General features: G+C 47.2%; 1 protein-coding gene across 1 annotated transcript in view; it reads left to right on the plus strand.

Moving 5' to 3' along the window:
• TCP1 (t-complex 1) overlaps nucleotides 1-13,646 on the plus strand; it is a 176,731-nt gene that overhangs the window by 135,075 nt on the left and 28,010 nt on the right. The window contains exon 8 of the mRNA XM_033939260.1: nucleotides 3,270-3,445. Coding sequence (XP_033795151.1) covers nucleotides 3,270-3,445 — 176 coding nt within the window. The remainder of the gene's footprint in view (nucleotides 1-3,269; nucleotides 3,446-13,646) is intronic.

The raw sequence follows: 13,646 nt of genomic DNA on the forward strand, positions 1-13,646 counted from the left end.
TCCTGGAAATAAATTGCAAGCCTCATCCATTGTCTTAATTTTATGCAGTTTGCCCTCAAGATAGAAAAGCAAAGCAAAAGGGTGCTGCCACCAATAACAAATGTTGTTATGCCGTAGATGTGAAACAACTGCTTGTAGGTTAGCCCTCCGTTGAAGAGTAACTGCCGCCAGGTTTTGATATAGCTCGAACTCTAGAGAGTCCCATTTAAGAGCTGTTTGGCATCTGGCTTTGGCCATGACCTCTTTTTTTATTTTGTAATCCTTAAAGCAATGAAATATATCTCTAGGCGCAGCCAGGTATCTGTGCATTCTTTCCATGAGGATGAACTCTAGTGGGACCGAACGGATATCTTCCAAGACAGTATACTCACCACCCGTTGAATAATGGTTTCACAGTTGGAATATGATGGGTCCTCTGGAATGCCTCCACTTTGTCTAGCAGCTAAAGTTGAATTGCCTGCAAGTCCTGCAGCTGTGATTGCAGCTGTTTGAGAGAGTCAGGCAATGTTCAAGGTGGGTTTTCACATATTCATGCGGTGCCTGAGTTCTGCAATCTCCTCTCTCAAGTCCGTAGATAATGCTGTAAGTTCCTCTATAATGGCTTTAAGATCTGTTTTGATTTCATGAAGCAACTTCCTGAAATTGACCAAGGAGTCAATTGAAGGCTGTCCCTCATCTCGATCTGCAATTTGGTTGTGGTAGACCCAGGTGGGAGCACACCATCCACCATTTTTGCAAGCTCAGCCATCGCAGGTTGGAAGGCATAATCCTTCGAAGTCTTGCATTATGGTTGCAACATTTTCACTGCTCACATCAGTGAAGAGTTTTAGAAAAGTAAAATGAGAGATGTGATGCCCTCTACATCACAGATGACTTTGTTAGGAGATTGTTTATTGCTGGAAGTCTAGCGAGCTCCAAGTTTAAGCCTCCATCATGGCTGGTGACGTCACTTCCTCTCCAGTGGCAAGGGTTTTCTGCATTGTGACTCCTTATATTTCTATCTGTGGCAATCCTGCCTTCTCTCCTTGCCACTTCAGTTCTATGTTCTATCGGTGGAGGACTATGGGCATTTGTTACTAGTCACAGGTAATTACCGAAGAGGGTCGAATCAAGTCATTTACTGAACTTCGATAGGCGTTTCCTTTAGCAGCCAAAGATGTTTTCTCATATTTACAACTCCACCACTATTTTAAGAGTTTTCCTTGGGCGGACTTGATGGAGGACATCCGGGATGAATTGGCCTCTTGTTACACCTTAGGAGCTCAACTTAATGTCCCTCTGCGATTCCTGTCAAGGACAGGCCCATATGCATAGCTTTTTGAGGAGAAATGAAGAGCCGTAGCACAAATTTATAATGCTGCTCCCAATGCATTGCATTAACTGTTACTCTCTTATATCTCTTCCCTTTGTACATGTGGAGTGAAGTTGTACTCGCTCATATTGTTTGATTTTACACTGTACAATCTCCCACACCGAAATGCTAAAACCACTTTTTACGTAGGGCAATGCTCATGGGGAAAAAAGTAATATTAATAACATGGGTTGACGCCAGACCCCCTTCTTTTTTGCAGTGGAGGCTACAGACCAGAGAATGACACAGGGACAAATTTTTCACTGTCCCTTCAGGAACTCAATTTCCCTGTCTCATCCCTGCGAGTTTTGTTAGGAGTGTATGCCTTAACCACACAAGCCGCAAACATTTATGATTATGAAGTGTTTGAGTCTTGTGCAGATGAGGACAGAGCTTGCAGGGATAGGAAAATAATTCACCGGGACGGAAAAATTAGTTCCCGCAGGGACAGGGTAAAATTTGTCCCCATGTCATTCTCTACTACAGATGATTGATTACCTTATTTAAGTTGGAAGTGTACAAGTTAGATATGGACTCTCCTTTTGGTCGTCAGTTTAAATGAACTTGTCAGGCATTCTTGGACTCTTTGGCACCGAGGGCACATAGCTGCTTACTGAAAATTTAGCAGGACTGCTGTTGGTTCCTCATTCACCTATTTACCAGCTTGATGCATAATGGGAGGTGGTAGGAATGGTGTATTATTTATTGCATGTTGAATCTATGGTTGTGTTTTTTGGTTGGGGTTTTTTTGTTTTTTTTTAATACTTTATAATTTCCAACAATTTTACAAGAAAATAAACTTCTTGTCAAAGCAATACAGCACGAATTTTAATACTTATACAGGCAAAATAAAAAGTGGTATAATAAACTTTGGTCGTGTATTGTTTATTATTTAAAAAAAAAAAATTACCAAAATGGCTGTGCACTAATAGTCTCAGTACATGGCCATAAATGAAACATACAGAAAGGTTTCTTAATACCACATAAGAAATGGGTTTAGTGAGCCCTAATGCAGGTCTTTCCTATGTGTTAAACCCACTTCTTACCACAGCTTATTCTAAGTTACTGAGGTTAATTTAAAAAAGCATTTAAGTCTTAATAGTATTTTACATACATACACAAATAGCATTTGTATGAAATGACCTGGATTATAGGCTCTCACACTAAAGATGGCACTATTTAAATCTATTCCATTTATGGTTGGGAATCGTGTTACACAACTCTCCAGTGTTTTACCCAACTTCCAAAATATCCAGCATTCCCTTAGTAGAATTACAAATTGTTTAACATATTCTCATATATTTCAAATGTAACAAAATGTGGCCTCAGGTACACCTCCTCCACCCTTAGTAGTGTTCAATATCGGTGGGAATACCGGTGTTCATTTCTCATTGGCTCACATTCTTTTTTTTTTGCATTTATTTAAGTAAACTTTTTTTTTTAACTTTTTTTATCCACCGTGCTCTTTTTAGAAGTTTCCTTGAGATTATTCTATTTAAAAGTGTTCAAATAAGTTATATACTTAGCTTATCATGCTACTGGCTTACATGATCTGACATGTTTCGCAACAATTTGCTTTATCAAGGATCCCCCCAGAGCCATTGTATCCACCATCTTACTCAAGGTTTTTTGCAAGATCTACGGAGGGGAATGCTGGATATTTTGGAGGTTGGGTAAAACATTGGAGAGCTGGATTATAGGCTTGCATGTGTCTTGGAGTTTATCTAGTATGAGTGGAAATATTTCTGGGGGCTTGAGAGAAATAGCGCTTCTGTAGATAATCTGGGAGAGTTGTACATATTAAATACTAGGTGTAGTGCACATATTACATCTTAGAATAACAGTAAGATGCACAAATCTGCCATACAACTTAAGCAGCTTAAATTTTTTTTTTTTAACTCTTTTCTCTTGTTTGTAGAGAATCAGATATCACTAAAGAGAGAATTCAGAAGATCCTTGCTACAGGTGCCAATGTTGTTCTATCTACTGGTGGCATTGATGACATGTGCCTCAAATATTTTGTGGATGCAGGAGCTATGGCTGTTCGTAGAGTCTTAAAGAAGGACCTTAAACGTATTGCTAAGGCCACTGGAGGTAAATTTGTCATACTTGTGAAGCTAGAGATTTGAGGTGTGGATTGTATTGGGAAGTTACTAAAGGTGATCATAGGCAATAACATCCTTCTAAGTCACCAACTTATAACAGTTACTGAATTTGCTAGCTTTTCCCTATAGCAATTAAAATATAGGAATTTAATATTTTGATATGGTAGCTCTTCAAGTTGTACTTGTTATATGACTTTTTTTTATCTGTCTAGATGGCTTACCTGCTTTTTTTTACATTGAGATTTTTATATTTTGACCAACCAGTAGATCATCTCTTCTTCCAAAGGAGTGAAATTCAAACAAATTTTCATGGGCCTCTTAACCTGTATAATTTCCATATGTTGCTACATGGGCCTCTTAACCTGTGCCTTGAACCTGAACTGGAAAAGTATGATTAAGTCCTGATTAGATTAGAAGAACTTAGGCTATATAGACCCCATAATTCTCAAAATACTAACATTCAAGAAGAATTTTTTTTTTTAAATTCAATTTTTCATCATACAATTCTTACAGAACAGTAAAGAATAAAGATACAAAACCAAAAAAAGTTAGGAAATATCTCCTGTAAATATTTCTAGTCCTCATTAATTGGAAGAGCTACCATAATTTCCATTCATTATACAAAGAAAATATAAAACTCAGAAATTTCCCAAGTTAAACCATTCCTAGTGCTGTTTACACTTACTTCTCAATTCAGAAAGTTTTTTAAATGGTTTTAGAGATGTTTTTATACAGTATGTTCAGTACTTTTAAGGGCCTTTTTGGATTTTGAGATTTCTTCCATGGTTGGAACACTTTGATGTCACTGGAATGTTTTTTTTTATTTTTAAGATCTATGCGTTCCAAGTTTTTTTTTTTTTTTTTAGTGTGCCGATAAGAGTTGTATATTTTATTTTTAAATTTATAACTTTATTAAGCCAATCAAGAAAACCATACAACAGCCATAAAAACAGAACAAAGTTAAAACTTGTAATTTTTTATTAGTATATCTCGAACAGTAAAATTTGTACTATAAGCTATGTAATCATTTATTTTTTCCAGTACATGTATGACGTTTTTACAGAGATGTTTTAAGATATGCATTGCCTCTGCACTTATTTCTAGTGAAATAGATGTATCATTTTGGACAGTAGAGTATTCTCCCCATGCTTGCGAGTTGTACAGAAACAATCCATTCCAGGTTTCCAACTCCTCCAGAAAACTCTGCTCCCACTTTCAGTTTTTCCTTTTGATAAGAGCCGGAAGGTGTCTTTCTGATCTGCTCTGTATATTTATTATTATCCCAGGACAAGCAGGCATGATATTCTCACATGTGGGTGACGTCATCTACGGAGCCCCAGCGCGGACAGCTTTTCAAGCAAACTTGATTGAAGTTTCAAGTTTGCTACACTGCACCACGCATGTGCATGCCTTCTTGCCCACTAGAGGGCGAATCCCCACCTCGTGGTCCTCAGTTCAGTTTTTTCCGCGGAGCCAGAAGCCCTGTGGAAATTGAGCTCCTGTTTTTCTGCCTTCTGACACCGCGTCTGGGTTATTTTGCTCGGTCGCTGTGCTTTATTTGTTGTTTTCCTTCTTAGTCACGTCGTTTATCGTCAAAAAAAAAAAAAGTTTTATTTCTTCGGTTCGGCTCCGGGGGATCCCGGGAGCCGCGGCCGCGGGACGTCGTTCGTTCCCGGCCCCTTTTCTTTTTCATGTCCCGTCCCTTGACGGGCTTTAAGAAATGCACCCGGTGTGATCGGTTGCTGTCAATTACCGATCTGCACCGGTGGTGCTTGATTTGCTTGGGTCCGGAGCACCCTACTGACTCCTGTGAGAGGTGCTCCACCTTTCAAGCCAGAGCGCTCCGCCGACGCCGTGCCCGGATGGCGGAGCTCTTCTCTGCAGAAGGCCTCGACGTCGGCCTCGGCTTCGGCCCCGGCCTCGGGATCCTCGCCCCAGCCGCGTCCCTCGACTTCATCGAAGCCTGCTGCTCCGACAAAGCCTACCTCGGGTAAGTCCCCGCTTCCCTCCTCAGCTCCAGGTTCGGTGAAGAAGCCATCCTCGGGCTCCTCGACAGCGGGTGGGTCGGCCTCGGCCCAGCCCAGGGTTGGCAAATCTAGTGCCCCGAGGGAATACTCGAGACCGAGGTCGCCCTCCAGGGAGCACCCCCCGGCCTCTGACCTACCGGCCATGATGGGGATCCCGGCCTTTCAAGACTTGCTCCGAGCGTTGATTATCTCGGAGCTGTCCGGAGCCATCGAGCAACTGCAGCAGGCTTCGGCCTCGACTGCACCGGTCTCGACGGCCCAGGCCCCGGCGACCTCGGTCTCGGTGCCCTCGACTTCGGGTGCCGGTCCGGCCCCGACTTCGGCCCCGACCTTGCCTTCGACCTCGAAGTCCCAGCCTGAGAGGACTGTTAGGCCTAGGGACAAGGTGCGTCGGGTCAGGAGGATATCCTCGTCCTCTTCTTCGAGGTCTTCCCGGGGCTCCTCGCCCTCGGGCCGGCCTCAGGCGAGGCGTCGTCCGAGGAAACCCAAACGTTCTCGGGGTTCTCCTCGGAGCCATGTCCGCTCTTCGCCGCTCGAGGGCGAGACCTTGCGTGTCTCGGAGCTCCGCCTCGACAACCCAAGCCTGTTTCGTTCCCCCGCGAGAGGGGGTTCGAGAGACTCTTCCCCGAGACGGAGGGGGCATGCCTCGGTGCCTCGGACCCCCGGGGTTTCTCCCAAGGGCTCTTCGGGGCGCAAGCGTTCCCTGACCCCTTCGAGGTCGCTCGATGTGGCCTCCTGGGGATCGGGTTCTGGCAGGGAACTGCGGTATTCCCGCGAGGCTTCCCCCTTCTGTTCGGCGGGGAGATCTCGAACCCCCTCACCGGCCGCCAGAACATCCTCCTTCTCCAGGTTCGTGCAGGATATGGCACTGGCCTTGGGGCTTGACTTAATGGCGGGTTCTCAATATACTAAAGAGTTCCTAGAGGAGCAGGATCTTCCTACTCCCCCGAGGGAAACTCCTCACCTTCCCCTGAATAAGGTTCTACATCAAACCTTCCTTAAGAACTTGGACTCTCCTCTTACAATCACTGCGGTGCCGTCGAAGATGGAGTCCAAATACCGGACCATTCCATCTAAAGGGTTCGATAAGCCTCAACTCTCCCACCAGTCTTTGATTGTGGAGTCGGCGCTTAAAAAGACTCAACCATCCAGAGTCTCGGCGGCGGTCCCGCCCGGAAGGGAGGGGAGGACCCTGGACAAGTTTGGTCGTCGCCTCTATTCTAATTCCCTCATGGCCATCAGGGTCCTCAACTACGCATTTACGTTTTCATCTTATTTGCGTAGCATGGTGAAGGACCTACCTCAGTATCGGGAGGTCATGCCTGCTTCCCATCGAGAGGGTTTTGCCACTTTCATGTCCAACTTGTCTCAATTGCGGCTGTACCTGTTTCACGCTGTGTACGACGCGTTTGAGCTTGCTTCGAGGGTCTCGGCCTTTGCGGTGGCTATGCGCCGGCTGGCCTGGCTCCGTACAATCGATATGGATTCTAACCTACAAGAACGCCTGGCCAATTTACCATGCGTGGGTTCTGAATTGTTTGATGAATCCTTGGAGGCGGCGACCAAACGTTTGTCGGAACAGGAGCGCTCCTTAGCCTCCTTGGTCCGTGCTAAACCTCGTGCCCCGCCGCAAAAATCTTTCCGGCCGCCCCCGAGGAGATACCCGCAGAAGTCTACTCCTGCATTTTCTAGGCCTCCGGCACGGCGCCCTCCCCAACAAGGTAGAGGGGGTCAGCCGAAACCTCCAGCGCAGGGAGCGTCCAAGCCGGCCCCGTCCTTTTGACGGGCTGTGCGGATGGGGGCGGGCCCCCTCCGCAATATCACCGGACCCCCTCCCAATCGGGGGCCGACTCAGGACCTTTTCTGTGGCTTGGACCGAGATTACATCCGACGCATGGGTGCTCCGGATCATCTCCGAGGGCTACTCGCTGAATTTCTCAGCCACGCCGCCGGACCATCCACCCGGAACGTGTCCGTGCAACCGCAGCCAATTTCCCCTTCTCCTTCTGGAGGCCAGGGCCTTGTTGAGCCTACGGGCGGTGGAACCAGTGCCCCCAGAACAACAGGGAACGGGGTTTTACTCCCGTTACTTTTTGGTCCCAAAGAAGACAGGGGACTTACGCCCCATTTTGGACCTCCGGAAGCTCAACAAATTCCTGGTCCGGGAGAAGTTCCGGATGTTGTCACTTCCGGTTTTATACCCTTTGTTGGAGGAGGGGGATTGGATGTGCTCCCTAGACTTGAAGGAAGCTTACACTCATGTTCCGGTGCATCCCGCTTTCCGCAAGTATTTACGGTTCAAGGTGGGAGATTGGCACCTTCAATATCGGGTCCTCCCATTTGGTCTGGCTTCGTCCCCTCGAGTCTTCACGAAGTGTATGGTGGTGGTTGCGGCAGCTCTGAGATCCCAGGGGCTTCAGGTCTTTCCCTACCTGGACGATTGGCTCATCAAGGTCTCCACCAGGGAGGGGGTTATCTCAGTGACCCGACAGACTATCATCTTCCTTCAACGTCTGGGGTTCGAGGTGAACTTCCCCACGTCTCAGTTGAACCCGACTCAATCCATTCTGTTCATCGGAGCCGTGCTGGACACGGTTCGCCTCCGTTCCTTCCTTCCTCCTCCTCGGTTGCAGGCACTGCTTCGATTAAGTCGCCAGGTTTCGCTGATGCCCGCAGTTTCGGCTCATCGCATGTTGGTGCTCCTGGGCCACATGGCGTCGACGGTCCATGTCACTCCATTCGCCCGATTACACATGAGGCTTCCTCAGTGGACCTTGGCCTCCCAATGGCGTCAGGAGTGCGATCCATTCTCTTGCCAGATAAGGGTGACTCCCTCTTTGAGACGCTCGCTCCGTTGGTGGACAAACTCTTCCAATCTTTCAGGGGGTTTGCTCTTTCTCGTTCCGCCGCATCGCAAGGTCCTGACCACGGACTCCTCGGAGTACGCGTGGGGAGCTCATCTCGACGGTCTGCGGACCCAGGGTCTATGGTCGGCGGAGGACCATCTTTGTCACGTCAATGTGTTGGAGCTTCGTGCCATTTTTCTGGCAGCTCGAGCGTTCGGCCACCTGCTCCACGACCAGGTAGTCCTCGTACGTACGGACAACCAGGTAGCGATGTATTATGTAAACAAACAAGGGGGTACGGGTTCTTGGGCCCTGTGCCAGGAAGCCCTGCGCCTTTGGGAATGGGCGGTCTCCTAGAACATCTTCCTACGTGCGGTTTACATCTAAGGAGAAAAGAATTGTCTCGCAGACAAACTCAGTCGTCTTCTCCAGCCGCACGAGTGGTCGTTAAACTCCCGAGTCCTACATGAGGTCTTCGACCGCTGGGGGACCCCTCAGGTGGATCTCTTTGCTTCTCCGGAGACTCGCAAACTGCCCCTCTATTGTTCCCGGATGTACGCCCAGGACCGTCTCGAGGCAGATGCCTTCCTTCTCGACTGGGGAGAGAGATTCCTTTATGCGTTTCCTCCTTTTCCTCTGATAATGAGGACTTTGGTTCATCTCATGTCCTCCAGAGCCACTATGATTCTCATAGCGCCACGTTGGCCTCGTCAGCACTGGTTTTCCCTGCTCCTTCAACTCAGTGCCAGGGAGCCTCTACTTCTGCCAGTTTTTCCCTCTCTGCTGTCTCAGAGTCGGGGTTCGCTGTTGCATCCCAATCTTCAGTCTTTACATCTGACGGCTTGGTTCCTTTCCCCCTGACTTCGGCGGTCAGGGAGGTATTGGAAGCCTCGCGCAAGGCTTCGACTCGGCTTTGTTATTCCCAGAAATGGACCAGATTTTCATCCTGGTGTGCCTCGCACCATCTGGACCCGAGTTTGGTTCCGGTGTCCTCGGTTCTGGAATATTTGTTGCATTTATCCAAATCTGGGCTGAAGACAACTTCCATCCGGGTGCATCTCAGTGATATTGCTGCTTTCCATCGGCATCTAGAGGGTCGTTCTCTCTCTCTTCATCCTCTGGTGGTTCGTTTCATGAAGGGTTTAGTTAATGTTAATCCTCCGCTGAAACCTCCTCCTGAAGTTTGGGATCTGAATGTGGTCTTGGCTCAGCTGATGAAACCTCCCTTTGAGCCAATTGACAAGTCTCTTCCTAAGTTTCTCACTTGGAAAGTGATCTTTTTACTTGCGCTCACGTCTGCTCGTCGAATTAGTGAGCTTCAGGCTTTGGTTGCGGACCCGCCCTTTACTGTGTTCCATCATGACAAGGTGGTTCTTCGCACCCATCCCAAATTTCTACCTAAGGTTGTGTCTGATTTCCACCTCAATCAGTCTATTGTCCTTCCGGTGTTCTTCCCGAAGCCCCACTCCCATCCTGGTGAGGCGGCACTTCACACGCTGGACTGTAAGAGGGCGTTGGCTTTTTATCTCCAACGTACCAAGTCTTATCGGAAGGTTCCTCAATTATTTTTGTCCTTTGATCCTAATAGGCTGGGATATCCTATTTCCAAGCGCACCTTGTCCAATTGGCTAGCTGCTTGTATTTCTTTTTGCTACGCTCAAGCTGGTCTCACGCTCCATGGTCGAGTCACGGGGCATAAGGTCAGGGCTATGGCAGCTTCTGTTGCTTTCCTCCGGTCTACGCCTGTGGAGGACATATGTAAAGCTGCCACTTGGTCTTCGGTTCATACATTCACCTCCCACTACTGTCTGGACACTTTGTCCAGAAGCGACGGCTGGTTTGGCCAGTCGGTGTTACATAACCTATTTTCCTAAATTGCCATCCTCCCACCTGCCCTTTTTTGGTTGGCTTGGAGGTCACCCACATGTGAGAATATCATGCCTGCTTGTCCTGGGATAAAGCACAGTTACTTACCGTAACAGGTGTTATCCAGGGACAGCAGGCATATATTCTCACAACCCACCCTCCTCCCCGGGGATGGCTTCTTTGCTGGTTATGGAACTGAGGACCACGAGGTGGGGATGCGCCCTCTAGTGGGCAAGAAGGCATGCACATGCGTGGTGCAGTGTAGCAAACTTGAAACTTCAATCAAGTTTGCTTGAAAAGCTGTCTGCGCTGGGGCTCCGTAGATGACGTCACCCACATGTGAGAATATATGCCTGCTGTCCCTGGATAACACCTGTTACGGTAAGTAACTGTGCTTTTTCAATATTTTGTACAGTTAGTTTTTGTGGCTGCAGAAAACTTAGTGGAGCTTGGGGTCTGTATCCCTAGTAGCTTAGCTTGCCTACTGAATAGCAAGGGCTTGAACGTATGCTGTTAGGTATCTTCAGGGGACTCAGCCGAGCTCTTCAGGGTGCTGGCTGCAATTTCGCCTCCCTTCTCTTTCATACGCACAGTTTTGTGGGAGTTGAGGATTAGTCCCACTGGCAGCCATTTGGAGAACTGGCGATTGAGGCAGGGATTCTACTCCCAGATCCAGCTACTGCTTAGAGCCAAGGCAGGCTGCAGCACCTTCAGAGTACATGTCACAGTGAGTAAGGCTATTGCAGCCTCAGGGCAAAATAGGGGGGATCTGACAATTGAAGGTTTCTGCCATATCCTGTAGGATCCTCTACCTCTAAAATCCTGTTTTCTGAGGTTTTCACTTTTTATTTAAGGCATTATATAGCCATTTTTTGACACCAAAATGTTGCTACGGTGGCGATCTCAGATTCCTGATTTTTTTCCCAGAGTTCTCCAGATCCTTCAAATCACCTCATTTTGTCTCAAACTGGCAGGGATGAAGTCTTCAGCCTCTTATCCCTAATTCATGCCTAATTTGTGCTAGTTGGGCGCTGGAAGAGCACCCTTACACCATATGCTGCATAGCATGTGAAGGTGGGGTGGTGAAAGCATTGGGCTTAGCTTCCCCGTTGCTCTCTAGGGCTGAGAAACTTTTAGGGTACCTTTCTACCAGGATAAAATCCATCCTCAGAGCCCCAGAACAGCGGCATATCTAGGTGTGAGCGTGGAAACTGCAGAGACCAAGAGATGTAAGGTGAATTTACCTAAAGGTGATTCAGTGCTGCTTAGTAAAGCCTTTCTCCTGAATTTGTTAATTTGACGTGGAGAACTTTTGGATAGCCAGAATCTTCATATGAGGTCTAGCAGTAAGCTAGGGATTGCGCAAGGGGGCTTGGGTTCCCAGGGCACATCAGTGTTGTTAGCAGAGGCTAACCAGAATCCTATTTTTCTTTCTGACAAGGACTCTGAATGTGAGGGATCAGTCTAAATGCCTTTGCTATCACAGAGGGAGTCTTCCCTGTTGGGTGATACAGGGTTATAAACAGGAACAAATATGCAGGAAGCAGTGGTAGCCCTCAACCAAGGGGAAAATCCCACAGTACGCTGGCTGTTAAAGCTTTCGGCAGTATTAAAGTTTGTTACAGATTTACAATGGGAGTTAGACTCCCAGTAGGCCCCTTCCACTCATTGTTTTATCCTGAGTGGAGTGAGAGCACAGCCCATATCTTTTTCATGTCATCCTAATATGAGTGTTTGTCACAGAGCACTTGGATTCTCCTAAGGGCTCTTTAAAGTTAGCAAAAAAAAAATGATTAGGCTGTATCCTATGGCACAGGAGTGTCAACAGATGTTTGCTCAGTCTAAGGTAGATTCCGTGGCAGCTTGGGTAACCAATCACATGTCCCTGCCAAGTGAGGGAGGCGTAGTATTAGAGGATACTCAGGATCGTAGAGTGGATGTGGTCCTAAAAAGGCAGTTTGAAGCTTTAGAATTAGGGATCCCAGCAGCTGCAACAGCCTCTTGTTGCACATGCTTGTCATACCAAGATGCATGGGCTCACCCTGGCAGAGGGCGAGCCTTTGCCCCAGCTGATGCTAGCAGGGGTGGATTATGTGGCTGATGCTCTCTGACAATATCCAGAGTCATAAGCAAAGTCTTGGCTTACTTCATTTCAGTCCGCAGAATGCTCTTTATCTGGCAATGGACAGATTCCACCTCCAAGGCTACTCTCAGCAGACTCCCTTTCAAAAAACAGATGTTTGGAAAAGGTCTGGATAATCTTATGCCAGCGTGACAGATCACTGGCCAAAATCTCTGCCTGACAGCATACCACAAACTTCTAGAGGTTCTGAGCAGTCTAATTTTTGTAATTCCAGGCACTTTTGAAAGTATTCAAGAGAGGCCCAGTCTCAGAGATCCTATCGGGGATCAAGGCACAGATTTACAGGACCTAGGCAAAGCCAAGTCTCCAGTTCACGTCTCATATCAACCTCCAAGAAAGCGCAATGACACCAGGGCCAGTCTTCCCTCTTTTGAATAGGAGGAAGTCTCTCGGAATATGCGGAAGTCTGAGCACAGATCTCTTCAGACTTCTGGGTGCTGGAGATCATTTGGGGAAGGTACAAGTTAGAGTTCATCCATCCCTTAACAGACTGATTTGTGGACACCCTTGTGGGGTGCCCAGAAAACTCATGGAGAGTTTTAGCAACAGTATAGAGACTTGTAGAAATTCAGGCCATAGAGCCAGTGCCACTTTAAGAATCAGGGTGGGGCATATACTCCATATACTTCTTAGTGGCCAAGAAAGGCTCAGAAGATTGAAGACCCATTCTGGATCTTGCATATGTAAACAAGGCTTGAAGGTTCCATGCTTTCATATGTAAACTGTGTGGTCACAGCAGTAGCTCTGGGGGAATTTCTAGCTTCCCTAGACTTGATGGAAGCCTACCTTCACATGCCCATATTTCCGGAACACAGTCGATTCCTGAGATTCCATATATTGGAGAGACAATATCAGTTCTTTGGGATGGCAACAGCACCCTGTACATTTACCATGGTGATGGTGGTGGTAGCAGTTCATTTCTGCAGAGCAGGATTGCAAGTGCATCCATATCTGATGACTGGATGATCAGAGCTCTGTTGTTATCGGAAGAGTAACAAGCAGTGGCTGGGCCATCCCAATCTCTGGAAGTACTATTCAACACGACAGAAGATCGGGTCTATCTTCCAGAGGCACACAGACAGAAGCTTTGCACTCAGATAGCAGAAATGATGATCAAGCCAGCTCTGTCTGTGTGGCACTACCTCTAAATAGTGCCATGGCAGCCACTATAGATGTAATCCCTTGCCAAAGGCTCACATGCATCCTATCCAGAATGCACTGCTGTCTTGGTGGTTCCTACAGATGGACTCCCTTCAAATGACATTCCTTTGGACTCTTGAAACTTGCCACATTATGAGTTGGTGGCTC

The sequence above is a fragment of the Geotrypetes seraphini genome, chromosome 3 (genome assembly GCF_902459505.1).
Source record: "Geotrypetes seraphini chromosome 3, aGeoSer1.1, whole genome shotgun sequence".
Taxonomy (NCBI): Eukaryota; Metazoa; Chordata; class Amphibia; order Gymnophiona; family Dermophiidae; genus Geotrypetes; species Geotrypetes seraphini.